At 31.5% G+C, this 24,228-nt stretch overlaps 1 protein-coding gene across 1 annotated transcript in view; it reads right to left on the bottom strand.

Annotated features, from left to right (window-relative positions):
* The window catches only part of LOC136968409 (ubiquitin carboxyl-terminal hydrolase 8-like), an 89,272-nt gene that overhangs the window by 24,586 nt on the left and 40,458 nt on the right, over window positions 1–24,228 (bottom strand). The window contains exons 12-14 of the mRNA XM_067262425.1: window positions 21,892–22,054; window positions 17,950–18,046; window positions 1,603–1,733 (exon numbers count right to left, since the gene is read on the bottom strand). Of these exons, the coding sequence (XP_067118526.1) occupies window positions 1,603–1,733; window positions 17,950–18,046; window positions 21,892–22,054 (391 nt within the window). The remainder of the gene's footprint in view (window positions 1–1,602; window positions 1,734–17,949; window positions 18,047–21,891; window positions 22,055–24,228) is intronic.

The following is a 24,228-nucleotide window of genomic DNA, read 5'->3' as shown; positions in this document are numbered from 1 at the left end:
ATTCCAATTTCATTTTTATGCAGGTCCTTTCTTCCCTAATGTTGTCGTTTCTGCTACAACCTTAGAGGAGTGTTTGGCTGCCTTTTTATTCACATTTGCTGTTGCCTTTTCCTATTCCTTCTCTATTTTCATTATTTGCTTCTTATTAAAGTTTGGAAGTAGTGCAGACAGAACATATTCTAGATCAAACCACTTTTGGAGTTTTCCCAGTCCCTGGACACATCGCAACCAATTGTTTTGCAAAAAATTGGAAACTGTCTCCAGGTTTTTTTTATACTTATTCAATCAGATATATGCTTCGGACAGTGCCGAATGCTGTAATTCCATTTTGCTGTACATTTCAAACAATTTAAGGGCGAACTGAGAAACAAAATACAACCAAAATGGACATTGCCAAATATGCTTTTGAATGTTTCCTTTGTATGCTGAATACTTATTACCACTTTTACAAATCTTAAAAAACATGATTTTAAGTCGCTTCTATAGTATAATTTACATGTTTTAGCATGCAAGTTGCACCTTCCATGAGTTTGTTGTAGCCCTAATTTTAAAGCAAATTTAAAGCCATTATTAATATCATTGTCCCACACTAATTTCAAATAGTCATTTTCATCTATCTATTAGAATTTACGGGGAGTTTGACCTAACAAAAATTCACCGGACCTAATTTCTGCATAACTACTAGACACAAAATTATCAAAAAAAATAATAATTTAAAAAATTGAAAGATTAACAACATTTTTAGTTGTTATTTATATCAAATTCACAAATACTATTGTTTAAGAACAATATATTTATCTTTTTAACTTTTTTTGGAAAAACTATTGAAAAAATAAAAATCAAAAATTCCACTATAGATACAACGCAGCACTGTCAGTATCGCGTACCTACTGGTTAATTTGCATATTTCCACGAAAAACTACCATCTACCATGTCATATTTTACAAATTTGCATAATCTTTCACATTCTTTTTTTTACATCACGTTAAATGTCATTACATATTATGTCAGTAAATTACATGATAGCTCCCTCCAACGCTATTACTTCACGACACCCGAATTGGAGATTACTGGAAGCGCCGTCATCTTGGCACCAAGGGTTACATTAACCAAAATTTATTATTAATTAAACATTTATTTATAATCAATATAATTTATAAATTTCATTGATAAATTTATTTGAATTTACTGATAATGTTAGATTAGCCAAAAAGTTTTAATATAATTTTACTGATAAATTTTATCATATTTCAAAATTCTGTTTATGATTTGAACCCTTGAAATGCAATAGATATTCTGTGCACTACATTTTTATAGAATAAATTCCATATACCATATTTTTAGAATAAAAATAATAATCTCAGTTCTTTCTGGTTGTGCTAATTTTTGCAACTTTTAAAATTCAATTTCAATGATACATTATATAAAATTAGTAAAAAAATTCTGTAGAATCATAAAGATTTTAAAGAACTTTCAGTATTATATATCAATAATAGAAAGTAAAAAATAAATAAGTTGTTTTTTGAAGTTCAATCATCATCTTTTGGCTTGCACTATTGCTTTAAATTATAAAAAATATTTTGAAGTTAATTTTTTACATACCTATTTATATCATTTTTATAAGTTCCTCTGGTAAAGTATAACGATAAGGGAACAGTAAGAGAAAGACACTGTATAACAGCATTCATGAAACACGTGTTTCCTAAATTTCGAAGTCCAGTAACAGCTCTACCCTGAAATTATTTATATATAATTATAAATAATCACTAAAATGCATAAAAAATCAACATGTACAGTACATACTATTAAAATATTATATAACAAAAACATTTCTTAAGAAATAAATTTTGAACAAATTTCTTGAGAATTATCGGCTGAATTTTCTAGAAATTTGACAAATAAATGATGTGATAAATAAATATGAGAAAATATCAAAATATACAAATTGATTCAGATCACTCATCTAAATTTCTGAAATATCAGAAACAAAATCAAACAGTAAAAAAGTATATTACTAAAATGCACACAAAGAAAAATATACATATTTTCCTTCTAACAGGGATCAGAAAAAATTAACTACTTCTCATAAAGATTAACTTCAGAATTTTAAATAGAAAAAAAAATCTTCATTTAAATTTTGAATCTACTAACTCACTATCCTATTAAAAGAAGCAAAAAATTTTTGATGTTTTATGGATTCTTCACTGTATTTTAATAACACAATTTGTTGTTTGAGTTTACCTTCAATACTTTTGAAGATATTAGAGTAGATGAGTTTTTCTTATATACACACATGTTGACACAGAAACCTTTTAAGACCACTACAAGTCAAACAAGTTTTGTATCATAGTTGTGCAGGCCCTTGGAGAATGCATGTTCTGCAAAATTCTCAGAAACATTTGACCAACAGAAATGTTTGTAATCTTACTTATAATAAGGCATATATAGTTAAGCAGTCCATATTGCTGAGGAATCCTCAAATAACCAAAACTATTTTTTTATTTTCTGTTTTTGAGTTAAGTTAGTAGTAAATCTAGTAATTACATGTTTTCAACTTATAATGAACCTTCACATAGGAGAATCTTGTGCTACTATATGCAATATTAATTGTTTCTATTGCTCTTGTAAAATTTAATTTCTGGTTCTTATGGGGTTTACATGTCAACAATATGTAATTTGTGTGCTCACTTTTCTAATAAAAAATGAATAAGCTTAGTTCTATTTTGTGTGTATCTAATATTTTTAAAAAGATAATGCTAATTACATAACAGATTTCCTGATCTTGACACAAAATCTAATTGATGCACATTACTTGAATTTGTCATACATCATCGTGATTGCAGAATGATCTTCATACTACTTTACAAAACCACATGAAACAATTGAATGCAAGTTCACTCTACGACATCATTAGATATGTTGACTCAGTATACTTGGAAATGATGACCTCCACCAGGACACACAATTCAATTGAATGGTATAGTCGTGGCAGCTACAGACTGGAAACTTTCTGATACCATCTATGTATATGCACTGAGCACTTTTCATACTATTACAATAACACAATTGAAACAATTAGAATGTAAATTCAACAGGAACACTCATTAGATGTTGACTCAAATATTGGAAATGATGACCTCTCACCAGGACACACAATTCAATTGAATGGTATAGTCGTGGCAGCTACAGACTGGAAACTTTCTGATACCATCTTGTATATGACTGAACACTTTTTATATACAATAGACACCAATTGAAACAAATTAGACATATAAACTTCAGACAGGAAAATTTTTACTCATCTAAAGATTTTCAAATTTATTGTCATCTAGATATTATCACAATTTAATCATTTTTAAAAATGATTTGATTATGATAATGTGAAAATCCGAATCGACCAACAATACATAGACTTTAAATTTTATTAGTCTTTATTATTTTCTTCCCATTCCTTGTACAAATTTCGACAGCAACCAAATTACAAACCAAAAGCAGACCCTTCTCAGGGGAATGACTGTATTTCCTCTCCCCTGGAAACTGAGTCAGAACGGAACTAAAGACAAAATTCGCTAATTGGCGAGAAAATTAACGTGGGGATAAAATAAAAAGGAGGGGAGCGAGGACAGGGGGATCGTTCGTCGTTCCCGCCTCCATCCGAGCTCGAACCCTGCTCCACCAACATCCGACTTGCCGATAATGATAATACACCTTAGTTGTCTTGGTACGGCCATAGTGTTAATTTGCACCCCTTGTATTTTTGTTATTATCTACGACGACGAAGAACTAGAGCAACCAACCAACGGCCCGTTCCAGAAACTAACTTGGAAAACATCCCCCTCAATGGGATAGAAGAACCCAAGCCACTTCCGCGAACGGCCGAACCAACTTCCTTCCAAGAACCCAAGCCCGACCTACTCAAGCTTCCATTGTTCAAACTTATTAACCGCCATCTTTAACTATTTTCTGGAGTTAACTTTCACAACTTTTATACATTCATAAACTCATACGATAGTGCGAATTTTTATATTAACCCTTATTTTATTACTATATTATACGTTTCCAATTAGCGGAAATAGGTTCTCTCTTAATACTAATACTTTAACCCTTTTTATTTTTATTATTTTACTAATTAATAATTATCCCGAGAGAGAGTACGGTAAATAAAGCTGTAAAACCGTGCATACCTCCAACGTACCCGAGGGACAAACGTTAATCTCTATACTCTAACTTAATATTACTTTTGTACCTATAAGAACAGGACAAACAATGGCCGACCGAAGAAGCCTCACCCGAAAATCTACAAGTCTTCGGCTACTTTGACTCTCCACTCTCCAACTACGAGATCTATCAAGATACAATAAACGTTATACACTCACCTGAGAATAATCTTCTAGCAAGGAAAAATCGCCCTCATCCTTAATTCCGATATAAACCATCATCGAATAAGACAACACGTACCAAAGAACAAAGGACGCTTAACCTCCGGACGCACGACTCACTTCGAACTTTGAACTGCACCCTCGAATTCACCCTTATCGGGGTCAACCAATCAAGCACTTAATGACATCACCGGTCACCAAGAATACTTCCGAACCCCGGAAGCCTCGCACTAGAATTCTTGTATCGCAGGCTACCAAGAATTCTAACACTACAATATTTAAGTCACTTGATTTAACATCATCCCCCGACGCTTTACGAAATTATTTAGAGAGAGAAAGGTTAACCGAAAAAAAAATCGAACTTGCCCTTTTAGGACAAGTACGATTTTGGAAAGCCTGCAGTGATGCGAAAATCCGAATCGACCAACAATACATAGATTTTAAATTTTATTAGTCTTTATTATTTTCTTCCCGTTCCTTGTACAAATTTCGACATCAACAACCAAATTCCAAACCAAAAGCCGACCCTTCTCAGGGGAATGACTGTATTTCCTCTCCTCTCAAAACTCGAAACTGAGTCAGAAGTTCAGAACAGAACTAAAGGCAAAATTCGCTAATTGGCGAGAAAATTAACGTGGGGATAAAATAAAAAGGAAGGGAGCGAGGACAGGGGGATCGTTCGTCGTTCCCGCCTCCATCCAAGCTCGAACCCTGCAAGGCCCACCGACACCTCTCCGCCGTCGACGATTTGATTCGAACGGACTCCTTCCATTTCACCGACGATCCTTTGACGAGGCATGACGACCAATACTTTGTAAGCTCTTTCTCGGGTTGGTAAACCCCTATATTAGTACGTAATATATTTCTATCGATGTTAGCATGTATAACTGTTCTTTATTGTCTAGTAATAAATTCTGTTTGTTGTTTTAACTGGTGTCATTTATTCGAATATCGCCTCTGTCTTATCAACGAGCCCACTCTCCTCCTCCACTCGACCAGACAAGCAATTAGTTCCAGACTGGACAGCCATCCTTAACCGTGGGTAAGTTTTACCGACCTGTTGACCGAGAAAAAGGAGGTCCGACTCCGTCCGACCTCCCAGTGAACCCACAATAATATGATTTAAACATAAATTATATCAATAAAATTCACAATAATTGAGTGGCAATTTAAAAAATAAATAAATAAAACAGACTTGCAAAAACTGAATTCACTTTCCAGAGTTAATAGTACTGTACTGTATATCTACAGCATTGATAGTGAATAACGTGATCAACTAATAACTGGAATGACTGTTTTGCATATCTTCTTGCTGTGGCATAAAGAGATGTGGAGCCTGTTGGATATACAGTAGAGAACCGAAAATCAGAATCAATTGGGGACTGGGGTTGTTCAGATTAGTGATTTGTTCCGATTACCGATTATGTACGAATAAATATATTAACCTGTCCGATGTTCAAATTTTTCTCTGTCGCGTGTCGCTTCGTGTTGAATTTTCGTCGATTTTAAGCCTAACGAAAATTTTTATAATAATTAGTGATGTAACGAATATTCGGTTACTACCCGGTATTCGGCCTATTCGGCCGAATACCGAATACCTAAAAACAGGCGTAAGAAATAACAAAAACACAATAAATTAATCATTTTGGTAACTTTTATTAATGCTGAACATTAAATTATAATTATTAAAGTTAATAAGAAATGGCATCTAACTCTAGTATTAAATTATTTCGTAGTTAAATAATATTATAGCCTTTATCTGGCCCGATATCTTATGGCATTCATGGCGTGTAGGTTAGAATTAGGGATTGCAATTGCTGGATCCCTCATCCAGCAATCCAGCTGGATCCAGCGCATTTTTCGGCCTGCTGGATCCAGCACAAGTGCTGGATCCAGCGCTGCGGATCCGCAAATACTCAATTAGCTTTCTAAATAATTGCGCAAAAGTCTACGTTGTCGCGTCGCCGCTTTGCTAACTACTAGACTGCTACTAATTACTTACTAATTATTTACTCACTACTTTACTAACACTAATAATTAAATTACTTATAAATCAACTATACCTTAATCAATCCAGCAAAATTTAATAAAATAATAACGTATTCAATCGCTTTTAACGATCTTCCTCAGTTACAAAAAAATACAACATTAACTATAGAACATAAAATGTGTTTCGAATAAATATAAAAAGAATAGTGCTTAATTACATCCCATTTTTTTAAACAAGATACATAGATGTACTGCCAGGTCTGATAAATTTCGTATTGTATACCGACATAATTCCACTGTTTTCAAACTTTTAAGAAACGATAAAAAGAAAGAGGATCGGAATTCGACAACGGGTATATATTCGGTGCCTTTACACAACCAACGTTTCAATTCCAAGCTTGTTTATGTGGGTGCAACGATGCGCAGTTTAAAACAAAGGCTCAAGAGCACAAATATACAATCAGTAAGAACCTTGACAACACTGCGCTGGCATCATACGCAAGACACAAGGATGTTAACGTCCAATGGAATCGAGCGGCAATTATAAAAACAACGACGAATAGGCAAACGGTCAAACATCTTGAGAGATTGGAAATCTGCAAGGCGCACATGACAACTGGTTGTATGAACCATAGAGATGCGGACTCATTGTCTACCATGTGGAGATTCTTTAACATTAATTAATGTTATTAACGGACAATGCTGGTTTCGTTGTTATATCTTATATAAAGTAATACCCCGAACTTACGCGATAGATGGAACCGAGCGATAACCGAGTAAGTTGAATTCGCGTAAGTCGGGGTATAACTTCGCATATAAATACATACTAATTATTTTTAATTGGGGCCGGAGACTAAAGAAAACAACAATTTAGAAAAAAATGTTTAATAAAATCTTAGATAATACATATGTATAACAAATTATATTATTAAAATCGTAAATCGAAGTTATTTTGATATAGAAGGCTTCCTAAAATCTAACAAATTTGTCTGACGGCTCAAAGATTTTTTCTCCCGCAAAATTTCCTCGTAGCATGCTAATAATTTTTTTTTATTTTTCGTTTTGTAGAAGAAATGCGCTCTTCGTTGGAGTCTATATTTTCTAAAATTTGTAACCTCTTTTTAATTAAACTGAGGCCTTCTGTCAAGTTTCCAACCGTTATTCGATCATCTGATTGAACTGGGTCTAAAGGATCAAGTTTTGCCAATTTACAAATTTTCATTTTTGTATCGAAGTCTTTGGAATGTAAAGTTAACATTATTAAAGATGGAGTTTTTCTTTTCTTGTTTGATGCAGAAGAATCAGTTCTACTTCGTTTGGATGACACAGTAGAGTCTCAAGTCTCCATAGATATAACACAGAAATAAATAAGTCAAAATAAATTGTAGCTATGCGTCGATTCCGCGCGACACGTCCGAACCTGTAAGCTGAACAATAGTTTGGGGGGAGTGAGTAATCAAGGGTTGCGTGGCGCTCAAACAAAAGACGAATCGTCGAGATTTGAAAATCGCGTAACTCCGGGTTCGCGTAAGTCGGGGTAGCGTAAGTCGAGGTATTACTGTACAGGGTGTTTTTTTTTAAACTGACGGTACTCAGAGACATCTGTAGAGCAATCTAACAGCCGGACTGTCGCCAAATTTGGGAGAGTGACTAAGGACGACATGGGAAAGAGATTCCGCGAAGAAAAAAGTAGTACCCAAATTTGCCGGTAGGGGTGGATTTGGCGCTGTTGTAGCGAAACAGCTAAGAATCTGCATAAAATTCAGCTGCAATTAACAAACACACGAATGAATAATCAGACAGAGGTTTCAGTGTAATAACGAAAGTTTAATTACTCAGCAAATAACCTTCTCTCTTCTTCAATGTGATAACCGTCCTGCTGGAAAAGGTATTGCATCCTGAACACCGTGTTCTCTATGGCCGAACGTAACATGTCCGCAGGAATGTTCATCACGGTTCGAGAAACGTTGTCCTTCAAAGTCATCAAGTTTGGGACACTACCAAGATAGACCTTGGACTTTAAGTAACCCCACAGGAAAAAGTAACATGGGGTTAGATCCGGGGAGCGAGGCGGCCATGCAAGTGGAAAAAAGCGACTGATGACCCTTTCTTCAGTGAAGTGCTGGTAACTTTTTCGCTACAACAGCGCCAAATCCTCCTCTACCGGCGAATTTAGGTATTACTTTTTTCTTCGCGGAATCTCTTTTCCATGTCGTCCTTAGTCACTCTCCCAAATTTGGCGACAGTCCGGCTGTTAGATTGCTCTACAGATGTTTCTGAGTACCGTCAGTTTAAAAAAACACCCTGTATATACTTTTTCCGCTATTTATTTTGTTTATTTATCTATATTTTGTCCGTTTGGACGTTTTCCGTTAATTTTTATATTTATTCCGAACACATTTTATGTTCTATATTTAATGTTCTACTTTTTTTGTAACCGAGGAAGATCGTTAAAAACGATTGAAAACGTTATTATTTTATTAAATTTTGCTAAATTGATAAAGGTGTAGTTTATTTAACTTATTCTACTTCCAGTACATAGTTTTATATACTTATAAATAACTACAGACTAATATGTAGAGCCTATATAAGAAAACTGGTAAGACTGATAGCCACTTAGCCACTGATTATCCGTCCTTACATTATAATAATATATTAATATAAATTAATTAGTAGAATTACCTTTGCTATTATTTAACTTAAAGATTACATTATAATTATAATTTAAGATTAACATTTAAAGTTAATTATCTCTATCTCAAGTGTTAAACCGAACCAAAGTTAAGTTTACTACCTAAATGTGTAAGAAGTTTTACTGATTTATAGTGACCAGTCTAAATAATAAAAGCTTTTAAAGTATTTTTTTTAAATGTTTTATTTCATTTTAAAAACATAAGGATAGATAGATAGACAGATAATACTATTGCACCAAAAATACATCCACGCTGGATCCGCGCTGGAATGATTTCAATCCAGCAAAAATCCAGCTGGATTCAAAACACTGCTGGATTGCAATCCCTAGTTAGAATGTATCGGGCATTAATGTTATTGTTTAGTTAAATATGTTATATTCGTATTCGCGTATACAGTGGTGCCTCATATAACGTACTTAATCCGTTCCAGGTGCACGTCCGTTAAGTGAAACGACCGTTATACGAAACGCATTTTCCCATAGAAATACATGTTAAAACATCTAATTCGTTCCGCAGCATAAAATAACCGTACTGTATCATAAAAAAATGAACGTGGGATGCGTTCTTTTATTCCTCCGCGTAACTCTGCGCGAGCGACATCCGTTTAAAAATTCCTGCAGAACGCGTTCCTAAATTCCGGTGGGAGTGCACGCCGTCGAACGGCAAAAACGGCTGCTTGTAGCAGTAGTTTTCGGTGGAAAGCAACATGGCGTCCTCCATGGCTCAGATAGTTTCGTTTCCGGATCCATTATATGGTTTTATGAATGAGAATTTAGAAATTGTGAAAGCGCGAGTTAGCGCACGCGGGGATGTAAGTGTCTTTACGAGTTTTTTTCGAGGCTATTTTGAATGCTCTTTCAACAAATAATCTATTTTATGGTTAAATTTTACAATTGAGACCCTTCTTTTGCCTTTTAAAGCTCATATTTTAGAATTATAGATTCCTCCATCACGATACTATCGATAGTGCGGGCGCCGCCATCTTTCTTTCTTTCACCGTCGTTCCTAAATGACTACAAACAGCAGCGCACTCCCGTAGTAGCGGAGACGCAGAGCGACCGCTATTAAAGAACGCACCCATGGAGCAGTCACCAATTATGCCGAAAAGTCCGTTGTTCGCAGCCAGTCCGTTGCTCGAGTCACGTAACGGCCAAACAGAAAGTCCGTTGTTCGCAGCGTCCGTTATACGAGGCACCACTGTATTTTAATATTTCTACGATATTTTAAAATGAGTTACGAAACATTTTATTGAAACTTATCGTATTTAATGAAAGAATTATTTATCTATTTCTAGATGATGAGTAATAATATAATTTATTTTATATATAAAGCAAAGAATGAGCATTTTCCATTATATACAAAAGATAACATTTGAAATCATGTTAATTTTTAAAATATTGACAAAAACAATAGCAACAAAATATCACAAAACTTCACAAATAGAAACTCCCCAATAATATATTTGAACTGTTCCACAACTGGGGAGAAACTAGACTATATTATGTCACCACTAAAGTATATCCTTAGGGTACTACTATTCAGTCTACAAATACGTAGTAAAAACAAAATTTTAGTGTTTAATTAAAGAGTTAAAATGATCGATTGCAAATAAAATAACTTATAAGTTATAACTTACATCTAAATACCAACAACTGCCGAATCATAGCGGGCTATTTACGGCTATTACATAAATTATAAACCAATTTGGCACTAGAGGTAGACGTTAGGCTCCATCTCATATTAACTTTAATAATTATAATTTAATTAATTAATTTAAATAATTTAGACCTAATGGAAGAAAAAATCGTAGTGACAGCGGGCCAATAGAGAGCAAGGTGCGCGATCTTTGCCATAATGCGGTTTGCGCGCCAATTTTCGTTCGTGCGTTAATCAAGCCGAATAGTTTGGCCGAATATTCGGCCATTCGGCAACGCTCCTGGCCTAATATTCGGTATTCGGCCACGCTCCTAGCCGAATATTCGGTATTCGGTTGAGGCCGAATATACTATTCGTTACATCACTAATAATAATAATCGAGGCTATCGTATCGTTAAAAATTATTTCTGCATTTTGTACAAACAAAATAAATATATTGAAGAATATAAAAACATGAAAATTATACTTTAGAAGTAAATTTAGTATCAAAAACGTTCGATTCAGCACGACACAGTCCGACTGAAAATCGTTCCAATTACCGGGGTTCCGATTAACGAGTCTCTACTGTATTTGAAAAGTTTTCCTTTCAGAGGTAATATCAATTTCAGAAATACAAAATAGTTGCAAGGAGACACATCTGGAAAATACAGTGGTTGGCTGAGCACAAATTGATTTTGGGCCAGAAATTACTACACAGTAACTGATTTGTGTGCAAGAACATTGTCAAGAAGCAATAATCAATTACCTAGTAAGTGATAATCAGGCCTGACTTGAAGAATCCACTTCCACAACCATTGCAAAATTCACAAATAACTGCTAATGACAGTTATTTTCTGTAATAAGTTTGTGGTGAATAATACTATTGTTATCAATGGAATTATTCATCTGACAATTACTGTCTTCATTGAAAGATAAAACTGAGCATCCTGATCTTTCATTATCTTGTTTTTGAAATGTATCATCAGTATATCAATAGAATGTAGAGTATTTGTGCATGAGCTAAATACTAATCTCCACACACATAATGCATCAATGTCTTAGATATACTTTTTTAAATTTCAAAAGCAAAATTTGACTTCATAGTGGTGTTGTGACCATAGAACACACACAATTATCAGTATGACAGATAAAAAAAATTTCAAAAATATTGCAATGTTGTACTGTCATCAATCACACTAAATGCTAACATACTGACATATACTAATAGATGTCACAGACAATTTGTCTTGTAAAATATCAGTCTCATTATTTAATTGCCATACTGTGTATGAATGATTATGATTTTACAAATCTGACTGAACAGTTTTTATAATACAGTAGAGCATCGATTATCCGACCCCCGATTAACCGACCGCATTCTAGTCGGCAAATTCAAATGTCCGCTAGTGATGTGGCGCTACAATATTTGGTTGTCTTGGCTATTTTAATATTATTTTTGTTAAATTTTTGCATGTTTTAGCTAGCAGCACTGGCTCGACCATGAAAAGAAGGCTAGTATTTAAACCAGGCCTAATACACTATACTAATAATGTATTTTTTCATACTTTTCGGTTATCCGACTTTTCAGTTATCCGACCAACCCCAGTTCCCAATTGAGTCGGATAATCGATGCTCTACTGTATATAATAATTTGGTTAATGTTACCCAAGGTATCAAATATGGCAGCGCTTCCAGTAATCTCAATGGCATGAGTGTTTAGAAGTGATTTCTAGATGGTGTATATTGTACTGATGGTTTTTTATGCAAATTTTCTTTAAAATTATCCATTCGGGAAATATGAGGAATTATGTGTATTTCGAGTTTGGTTATGGTCTAGACCAGTAATGGGCCAGATGCGGCCCCCTGAAATGTTCTATCTGGTCCGCATGACATTATTCCTAATCTGACGAATAAAAAAAAATACAGGCTATAAGAAAAATAAATATTTTCCTCTTTTTCCTCTCTTTCTTTTTATATCAGTGATGACATACAAATTTATTGACTTATCCTAGATACTGGAATGTTATGTTGAGAGTGAGAGGCACTGGCTGCCTGACAACTTTGTAGCGAAGAGTAAAACTGGCAATATGGCTAGATATCGAAACATGTTTCTTGATTCAGACCTATCTTAGTGTTGTTGGTGTTACAGTAAAAACCTGTTTTTAGTGAAAACGCGTTTTAACTAGTTCAAACTAGTTTTTACTGGATGTCATTGTTAAAACTAAAATTTACTGCTAGTCAAAAACGAATCTCAGATAAACTAATTTTAACTAGACAAAACAGGTTTTAACAAAATGGCTTAGTAAAAACTGTTTCGACCAAGGTCATTCAGCTAACACGTTCTTATAGTGTATGATGAATTTTGTATCGCTTTAACCCTTTTTCCTTGACATCTTGTTTACGTTTATTTTGCGATCCCTCCTAAGGCAATATAGGTCAGTCAGGGATATTTTAAAAGTTCACCAAAAATCAAATGATCATTATATCTATATGAAAAAAATCACTTACATTTATTAATATCTTTAGTTTTAAATACTATATTTTTCAATGCATTTTATTAGAAAAATTTATAAGAAACAAAATAATATATATCAGAACTGACACATAAACTTGATAATTTGTAACATTTTGTGAAAATTAACATTGTCTAGTTACATAGTTGTTTGCTGGCACTGAGCCAGAAAGACATAGAATATTGTTTTGTACAATTCCATATAACACTTATGCATGTGTTTATTCGTTGTGAAATTATCGCACATTATATCAAACATTTGTTTGAAATCAAAATTTTATACTGCTATCAACTAATATAATGAATTATTATACTTTATTCACTTCATATTGAACGAGATTATATCTGTTGTTAATAAATTTTACAAAAATCGATATTTACCAAAGTAACGATGAATCGGTACCCTCGAAGTTTTGCTTAAAAAGCCAGGGTACTGATCGATCGGTGCCTTCAGGGACAAATGGTTAATTAATGTTAATAAACACAGATGTGTGACCAATATTTTCAATAAATATCGTATTAAATAATACAAATGTTTTAATCCCAATCATCACTTTATTTATTTCCCCCAAACATATTTATGTAGCTAAAATTAGTTTTAACTAATGTTAAAAGTTAAAAAGTTAATGTTTGATTTTAGTTTTATCTAAAATCAAAATATGTACAGCAGTAAATTCTAGTTTTAACTAGACAAAACAGGTTATAACAATGACATCCAGTAAAAACTAGTTTCAACTAGTTAAAACGCGTTTTCACTGAAAACAGGTTTTTACTGTAACATTGGTTTGCTAGTTTTGCTCTGCATATTGTGAAAAATTTTAAATTTTAGCCCTAGGATGTTATCCATGAAACGTAAAGTTGATTCTGAATGTCGTGTTTTCAAAGATGAATGGACTTGGAAGTACTTTTCCACAGTTTTTAGGGATAAACTACTATGTCTCATCTGCAACGAAACTGTAGCAGTCTACAAAGAATATAACATTTCACAACATTTCAACTCTAAGCACAAGGATGCCAAGGCTAGAGCTATGACCGAAGAAAAAAGAAAACAAAAAGCAGAAGATCTACACAAAAAACTATCAGGTCAGCAAAGTATTTTTAAGAAAGGAAATAGTTCTCAGCAAGCAGCTACACATGCAAGTTGTGTTGTAGAATACAATATTACTAAAAGTAACAAAGCTCTCTCTGGTGGAGAGCTTGTTAAACACCGCATGCTCAAAGTTTGCGATATTTTATGTCCTAACAAAAGAAAATATTTTGAAAAAATAAGTTTATCTCGGAAAACAGTGACTTCTAGAATCAAAGCAATAGATAAAAACATATCACATCACAAAGATTGGCTAATTTAAATTCTGCTCAATTATATGGATGAAAGCTCTGATATAAATGATACTGCACAGTTGCTATTATTTAAAAGAGGTGTTGACGAATGTAATACAGAAGTTTTCAAGGAACTAGCATGCATGAGGTCGTTGAAGGGAACTACAACAGGGTCAGATATTTTTCATGAATCTATGGAAGGAATTTCAAATTTGAAAGTACCTATAAATTGCATATGTAGTATAACAACAGATAGAGCAAGAAATATGACAGGGAAAAACCTGGATTTGTTGGGATCTTTAATGAAAAATATCCAGATAACAATGTTATATTTCTACATTTCATCATACATCAAGACGCCCTGTGTAAATCTGCTTTGGATATGAAACCTCTTCTTGACGTCTTTGTGAAGCTGGTTAGTGCTATTCGATCTTGTGGGCTTGCACACAGACAATTTCGGGAGTTTCTAGAATCCATGCGATCTGAGTACTCTGATATATTGTACTACACGGAAGTAAGGTGGCTTAGCGCATGACGTGTCTTCAAGCGAGTTTGGCAGCTGAAAGACGAAATAGTGATATTCTATCTTGAGAAACACGGCTCTGTAGAGTATAAAATCCTGGAAGATACTGCATGGCTTTTGGATTTTACATTTTTTATGGATCTTCTCTGCCACATGAACAAGTTGAATGTCAAGATACAAGGTAAAAATCAATTTATCGATGATATCTGGGGCCATCTCAAAAGTTTTAAATTACAACTTGTTCTATTCGCAAATCAGCTTGCTAAGAATGACTTGTCTCACTTCTCGAGGTTGAATTAAATAGCCCTGGTGATGAAGGAAAAGCTGAAGAGTTACAAAGATAGTCTGAGAAGACTCCATGGAGAATTTGAATGAAGATTTAAAGACTTCAGTGACATTGAAAAAGATTTTGAAATTTTCAGTATGCCTTTTAATGTAAACTGTGAAACCGGACTTGCAACTTGAATTGATTGAATTAACACATGTCAACACTCAACTCAAACAGTTGTTTCTTAATGTTCCAAAATTAGAATTCTACAAGTCCTTGTCGAAATCCACTTTCCCAAATCTGATATCTCATGCCCAGAAAGTTACTGCTATGTTTGCTTCATCATACCTATGTGTCACAGGTGTTTTCTACAATAAAACTTCGAAAGAGTTGCCTTAGAAACAGACTGACAGATGAGCATTTAACTTCTCTTCTAAGAATAAGTGCATCCGAGTTTGAACCAAATTATGAGAAACTTTTAGAAATGCAGTCAGTTTCATTCATCACATTCTCCTTCATAATCTTTCAGTCATTAATAGGGCTTAGTATCACAAAAAATACAAGAATTTTGTAAAATGTATCATTGTTATTTTTTAATAAATTATATTTGCCCACCTAAAGTTTTTTTCCTTTCCTTTGGCCCTCTCTTTAAAAAGTTTGCCCATCACTGGTCTAGACAGATTGGTGAATGTTGTTATGTTTTCGAATGGTGTTCGTGATTTTTTAAAGGTTATACAATATTCTTTTTTTTTTTTTTTATAAGTTAACGAGTAGGAAAATTTGGCCGATGGTAATTACTGTTTAATTGTCGTCATAAAAAATGTAGAAAGACGAAATTCTTTAAATAATTATTGGTGAAAATGTTGATAGAGGGAGATCTCTAACAACACGTTTTACAAATTATGAAAAATTGAAGAACCTGACATAAACTGTGGTTGTGCGTAAATATGCAAATTAAGAAACATGACTTAATAGATGTTTCTCATGGAAATGTGCAAATTACTAGGTTGTGTGAATGTTTGTCGTTGCATGCTGTGTGTACCCTATGTTAGTTTTATGTATGATTTTTAAACAACCAAGATATTTAGGTGAAATTTATTCCTAAATTTTTGTTAATTATTACGATAATTGTTATTAATTTTTAATTTTGGTGGCATTTGATTGTTCGTGCTCCCAATGGACCTCCCTTAGGTTAATGATTCATCCTTTAACATTCATAATCAAAGGTATGTTTCTCATGTGTTCCGAGGTCACAAGACAACATGGCCAACGCAGCAACAATGAGGTGTGCAAGCATTGCAGGTTCAATCCCCCGAGGAGACGATGCCTATCACAGCCGAAGTGGTGAAAGAAGCAAGCTGTGAGGCGTAAACTTATACTTAAATTCCAGGCAAATCTTGTTCAAACCACTGATGTATTCAAATTTTGTAATTCACTCTGTCCAGTTATCAAGGATTTTCAAGTATTATGGTAACTTATTTATTTTTCGCCTCCATTCCAAAAGTAGGAAATAAAACAAAAACAACGGGAAAAGTAAGTAAAAAATTTACATTTTAATAATGTTTTATTTTAAAAAACTTTTTAAATATAGGCACATTTTGGTTATTGTCAACGGTCACCATCTTGTTTGCACATGTGTGTGTGCAAACAAGATGGCGACCAGAAGCTCTGCCATATTTGATATCTAGGGTAACATTAACCAATAATTTTATAGAAAACTCCAGTATTACTATTTTTATTATTTGTTTGTCTAGATGTTATCATTTAAAATTCATTATTTTTACACTTTTATTACTATTTTTTGTGTTAATGAAGTTAAACACTTAAGATATAACAACATTATTCTTGTATCAATTCATTAATCCATCTATCTCATAAGAAAATACACTATAGTTATTTATCTAGTTATTGTATTTATCATTCAGTATTTTATTTATCATCATTTAATATTAATTAATATTATATCATTAATTCTTTAAATAATCATAAATTAAAAAACCAAAGGTATTTAATATGCATTTGTCTGTTGGATCTTTAAAATGTTTAGTCATTTACTAAACTTTATATGAAAAAACAATTTTTTTTTAGAGATCATCAAAAATAATTAGACTGAAAATTAATTATATAGTGAAGCTTTTTATCCTAAAATATATTTATTTATATCCAATAACCACATGATCATACTTAAAGGACAATCATATCACAGGTCATCAGTTGACACAAATATATCTTATTTTATTCTCCTAGTTTCTTCAAAATGTACATTTTGGATTCTAAGTTCCTCATCAGTTGGAGTCGAAAATGAACACAGCACATAACAATTATTAACGAAAGTGTGTATACTTCAATGATTAGAACTTTACAAAAAACACACCACATCAACTTAATCAAAAAAATAATAATAATAAATAAAAAATAAAAAATAGGATATCTCTGTTTCAACATCTATAGTTATTGGATATAAAGATAATGAAAAATAATTACTCAATTTTCAAATTAAAAATTTATTTACTCAATTAATTTTGAAAAGAGAGATAATCAATTTTTTACTTAATTTTTTTATTCATTATAATAGGTTTATTTAAACATTATTTTGAATAAAATATATAATCACTTCTTTTAGAACTTACTTGATTTCCATATACAGGTTGCAAATTTCTTAATCTAGCAGCACTAATTTCTTCTGGTTTAAGATTTCTATTAATAGTAGGAGAAAAACACTCTGAGCTAAAATAAAAATTGATTAGTATTAGCTATGTTTTAGACCTTTATTATATATATATAATTTTTTGTATGCGTATATGAACAATGCATATAGGATGATCAAAAAGTAACTTAAAACAGTGTGTAAAATCCAAGAATTGTAGAATGTAAGAAATAACCCAGATTGGCAACACTAAACAGTAGTGATGTAGCATCTCCAAACGACAACAAAGATTAGAAAAGTGATCTTGTGAATAAATCGAAGCAATTATTCAACTTTTGTGAGCCAAAAAGATCTTTTGGCTCACAAAATCCATTATCAGTTTAACAAGATGTCAGGGATGAATGATAGGAATATCACTTTGCAGCAAACTGTCTTTCAGTTTAGTATGGCATACGGAAAGTATGTCTGAATACAGGGCTAGCAAATCATATATTCAGATAGACTGATAGATGAAGTGTAGAGGTAACTACCTCAGGTGTCAAACTAATAAAAAAAATTTCATAATATTTATAGAAATATAAATACATTGGTGGTGCCTGGTGCCAAAATTATTTGGAATGCTCCTGTCCACATGTATTAACATCTAACTAAAACTCACTAGTGATGGCATGTCTCAATTTCATGAAATATTTACAAGCAAGAAAATGACTTTCTTCAGCAAATTATTACAAGTGAGAAGACAAAGACATTTCACACTCATTCAAGATATTGCCTCTGCAGAATGGAAACAGTCCTCTTTGCCATGAACATGAAAGTTTAAGTTTAATCTGCTAAAATAGTTATGGCTGCAGTCTTTTGAAATTCCATGGGTGTTCTTTAGATAGACTTTTTTCAAAATAAAACATACTATTAATTCCACTTCATATTGCAACATGCTTAACATGATTGAAAGAGATCATTAGAAAACATCCCAGATTCTTTAGCTGAAGTATAATGTTGTGCCACAACAATGCTAAACCACATGTTACACACTAGATTTACCGCAGACATTTTGATGGAAGATTTTTCATCTTCCACAGCCCTTTCTGACTTCACATTTTACTATATTTGAAAGAACATACTAAAAACCCACTGATTACATAAGTGAGAGTTGTTGCTGGGTAGCTGCAGTATAGGAACAAGAATTTTTTGAAGCTAGGATAAATTAAGTTCATTACATACAATAAATTCCCAATTTTGTACAGAAACAGCACACTGCCTTTAGATATATTCTGTATTTTTCATTTTTCAAATTTCTGCAATAAAAATATTTATGTTAATTGCTTTGTATTACTTTACAAAGCCAATTTTATCACCCCATTTTTATAAACTTTTTTGATCATTCCATATAAATATTTAAATTTTAGAAAAGTTTCTTACTTTGAATTTAAAATAAAGATTACAATGCACTATATTAATACTTATTAAGAATGAAAAAGATTAGCCTAAGAATAACCTAAAGCTTGTTGATTAACTTATTTCTTTTAAAATAAAGGTGATTATTATGATTCCTGTTCTTCTTTGCACTAACACTGGGTGATAGAACTTTTCTCATTATCCAATTTAAAATTTATAAGACACTAAGACACTCACTGTGTACAAAATAAACAAATTATATAAAGAATAAAAGAAAGAAAATTAGAATGAATAATTCGGATCCTGTAAAAATAATCTAATTTTACAATTAAAAATACCATATTTACTCGCATATAAGATGAGCTTTTTATTCATTTATCACATCTTCAAATTCCTAGGTTGTCCTATACATGCAAGCGAAAGATTCTTTGCATTTTTGAAAATAATTTTTTTGAACTGTTTATTCGCATTTTTTACCGGATGCTTACCCTCTTGTATTTAAAAATATAAGTATTTTATCAGGGTCATTTGAATCGTTCTTGTATATTGTCAAGAGTAAAGATAAATAGCAATAAGAAAAGCAAAACTTTCGAATTGAATTCAAAATTGCAATTTTAAAATCACATGGGAGCACAATATAAGTTTTAATCCATTCCCATGTGAAAACAGATGATTATTCGAAAATTGAATTTGAAGAAACTCATAAGTGTAATTGAGGAAGAGTGGATCGACTGTTAAGAATTGGAAAAAAAAAGTTTCCGATTGTCTAGGTTTACATGAACAAATTATGTCGTTGATTTTACAAGATTTTTCCTTAAAATTTAAAATGCTAGTAATTTTTGCAGGACAATGTGTGCATTTATGTTCATTTGATATTTTAACTTGTGATTAAACAAAATAAAATTAGAATTGTATCAATAAATCTAATTTTCTTTATTTTGATCTTTAAAGTCACACCTCGTCCTATATGTGAAGTCGTCTTATATTAGAGTAAATACGGTATTCATTTAAATCTTCTATGAAATAACAAATTTTAGTCACTGTACTCTTTGCACTATAGCAATAAGGATATATGGCATAAAATCTCTTAGTAATCTTTACTTACTCAGAATAATGTATAGCTTATAATAAAAGACAACAACAAATAATCATGTACTGTATTTTCGATAAAATAATAATAATTAAAAATTTCAAATTTTTAAAATCAGAAATCTTAAACAGTTCTTAAATTAATTAATTGAAGTTACTTTAGTTTAAAATTCTTTAATTTACTATTTAATAATAATTAAATTATCATAACAAAAATCCTTTCACACTGCTTGTTAACATAACTATTTTATTTATAAGAATGTTTTTAGCTTCCATTGAGCTATCTTCACTTTTACCTACAACTTGTTCTAATGAATAAAAATAAAGCAAACGTCTATTGGCATTAAAGTTGATTATTTGCAAAGTACTTAATTAAAAACAAGTACTTTTACCATTTTAAAATGTCACCTTTAGTTGAGCTAGAATACAGCATTCAAATTACAGCTTTTAAAAAGGTACATTAAAAGATTCCAAATGTGCCAATTAAATCATAGTGTGTAGTTTTCAAACAAAATCAAACAGACTTGTTCTAATGAATATTCAAACAGACAAAATTATTCAAATGTAAATGATATGAAAGAATCAAATGCAACAAACTTTTATTAACTTTTATTTAAAATTATTTCAGGACACTAGATAATTATAAGTTCATAAAAGTCTTTCTTTACAATAATTTCTAAGATACTGCATTAATATTTAATTTTATCATATAATCTTAGATTTAAACATAACAGTTCAGCCAATTTTAAAAAAATTTGTTGTTAGATTCTTTCGTTTTATTTATCTTTAAAAAATTTTTAAGTTTTATCTGTTTGAACATTCATTAGAACAAGTTTTAAGTAAAATTGAAGTTGGTTCAATGGAAGCCAAATTGTTCTGTATAAATAAAATAGTTGATTATCTTAATAAGCAGTATGAAAAGACCTTGTTATTTTAATGGTGCAAAGATTTGCAGGTTTCAAAAATTAAATCATCTTATGTACATTTTTAAGAAATACTATAAAAATGCAGAAAATAATAAAATGAACTCCATGTAATGTAAATTTGATACTGTATACATATTTTCTAAAATAAGAAATACAAATTGCAATATTATGTCAAAATCTAACTTCATTAAATTAACCAAAATTTAAATATATTCAAAGTTCAATAAATTCAAATTTTGCAATGTAAATTCCATAAGTAGAGAAGATTTATATAATTCACATACAAATATTATTTGTGTGTGTGAATTATATTATATAATTTACAGACTTTTTTTAATTTAGTTTTTTACAATCTCCAATTTTACTAATGAAAAAATTTTACTTATGCAATACACAAAAACAGTTTGCAATAAAGAAAACTTTATAAAATTAAGCTATTTTTATGACGTATACAGAATAAGTTATACTAATTTGTAATTTCTGAAATATTACAATCATTTTACAATTTTACTTACATACGAGAGGGTTTAAGAGTTCGATCAATCTTTGGAATAGATATTTCACTACTTTTCTTTTCTTCATCTGCAACCATTTGAGCAATATTTGGAGAAGAATGAGAGCGAGACAAGCCTCTTGAGCTTTTATCTGAATCACTTATCCTCATTGTTATTACATTATCTGTTTTAAAAAGTTAATTATTGAATTTTAAATTAAAAATTAATAAATAATATTTTAATTAAAAAGTAATTTTAATCTATAAGGTCTAATTAAATAATGAGATAGATGTTATACTGACTAATACAAATTCAATGTAGTAAGAAATGCATGCCTTCCATAGTGTGTTCTGTAATCTGCAGTCTGGCAACACTAAATGATTCCATGATAAGTGTGGTGGGAAATTTTGCTAGGATAGTATGAGAGTATTGTCATGTAAGTGCCATGGAGAAGAGAGTGAATCCCAAAGTCTATTTTAAACTTAGGAAAAGTGCATTCAAGATAGTGACATTGATGTAACAAGTGTATGATATGGGTTCATCTCATGCTCAAATATTCAGGTGGTTTAATCATTCAAATGTGGTGAGGAAACCCCCAATGATGGTGACAGGCCTGGACATCCAACATCAACTCAAAACAAACAAACTCATTGCCAAGGTGAGAAAACAGATTCAACAGTATCATTGTGTAACTGAGAATATGACATATGACTTTGGGGTCAGTAGAGAAATAATTTGCAAAGTCTTAGTGGAAGATTTGAGCAAGAAGGAAGTTACTAATTAGTCTGTGTAATGTTCCTTGTTTAAATGATCCTATTTTCTGTTTACAGTTCTTTAGTTACTACTGAAAGAACATCATTTTCATTTCAAGATGTTAAAGATATCCAACAGAGTGAGACATTAAATCTTCATGTCATATCAAAACACTTGCAGCAGTCTTTCAAGTTGCTAACTGACAATGCCATTTGCTATACTAATGCAGTAGGAATGTACTTTGAATAAAATACATGTAATATTTAACTGTTTTTATTTATTTTTTATTTCATGTATGTCTGTCTCATTATTTAACAATTAGATCTTGTATTAAATAAAATGAAAATAAACATAAAACAGACAAAATCTTAACATCCTTCAAAAGAAAATTTAAATAATTTAAAAGACATCAAATATAAATACTGTACAATCAATATTTTAAGACTGGAAAACTTTATTTTGTTTTTCCAGTTTTAGTTTAATTGAATCTTACTTTCAGAGAGCATAACATTTAACGATATGTATTATAAATCACAATTATTATTTCAGTACTTTAAATATGTTATAACATAAATGACATCACCCAGGATTATCTACATTTTTGAAGTATTAGAAGACTTACATAAAAAAATATAATTTTTTATGCAAGTCTTCTAATACTTCAAAAATGTTCTAACATATTAATAATTTTCAAATATAGTTAACAATAAATGCCTCTACACCAACAACTGCTGTAAATAATCGGGCTAAATTTTGGATAAATGGTGTATTGTTGGTATATTGGGTTATCGGGTTTTGTTTGATGTGTATTTGAATAAATTCCTCAATACCAATCTATAAATTTGATATGAGCTTTACTTCCTTTTCCATAATATGATTTACATCTACTACATCAGGAGAATATATAAAGTTTATGATGCTTAAAATCCTCAAAATTAAATAAAATATTTTTAAAACTCAATTTAAATAAAAAATACCAATTAAATAAGAGATTTTTAAACAATCTTGCTATCTACTGTTCAATAAGCACAGTAGATATTTGTATAGTAGCTGTATTCATTCAAGTTATTGTGCTTCGGATGAAATTTGGGCTTGCTCCTACACAAACTGAAACTCAAATGCCTATCAGCAGAATAGCACTTCAGTTTATTACCACAACAAAAGCAGTCTTAAAAAGAATGTGACAATCTGAGACTAATGTTGATTGTGACCTATTACTGGGATGGAGTCACACCATACACTAAATTTAACTGCAAATGCAAAATACTATTGCCAGTTATGGCAAAAACTTCTTCTAACAGATGTTCATTTGCAAGTGATTATGTATCACTAGAAAATCAATCATTTTATGCGACAATACCCATCCATGTTATTCCTGTTCTGGTATACTTATTATACAGTGGTATGCCGTGACATCTGATGATAGGGAAGCTGTGTTGCCATAAAAAATTTTAAACAAATACTGGAAATATCAAAAATAAACAATTTGTTTATTTTACTTCTAAAATAGATAACTGACATGAAACAAAGATGGAGAAACTTGTTTTTTATTATTTTTTATAAATTAACTCTATTCAGCAAAGTCCTTAATTACCTTATCATAGA

Source organism: Centruroides vittatus, unplaced genomic scaffold (genome assembly GCF_030686945.1).
Source record: "Centruroides vittatus isolate TY-2023 unplaced genomic scaffold, ASM3068694v2 contig_1476, whole genome shotgun sequence".
Classification (NCBI taxonomy): Eukaryota; Metazoa; Arthropoda; class Arachnida; order Scorpiones; family Buthidae; genus Centruroides; species Centruroides vittatus.
Note: the sequence above shows the minus strand (reverse complement) of the source record. Positions and strands in the feature narration are given on the sequence as shown.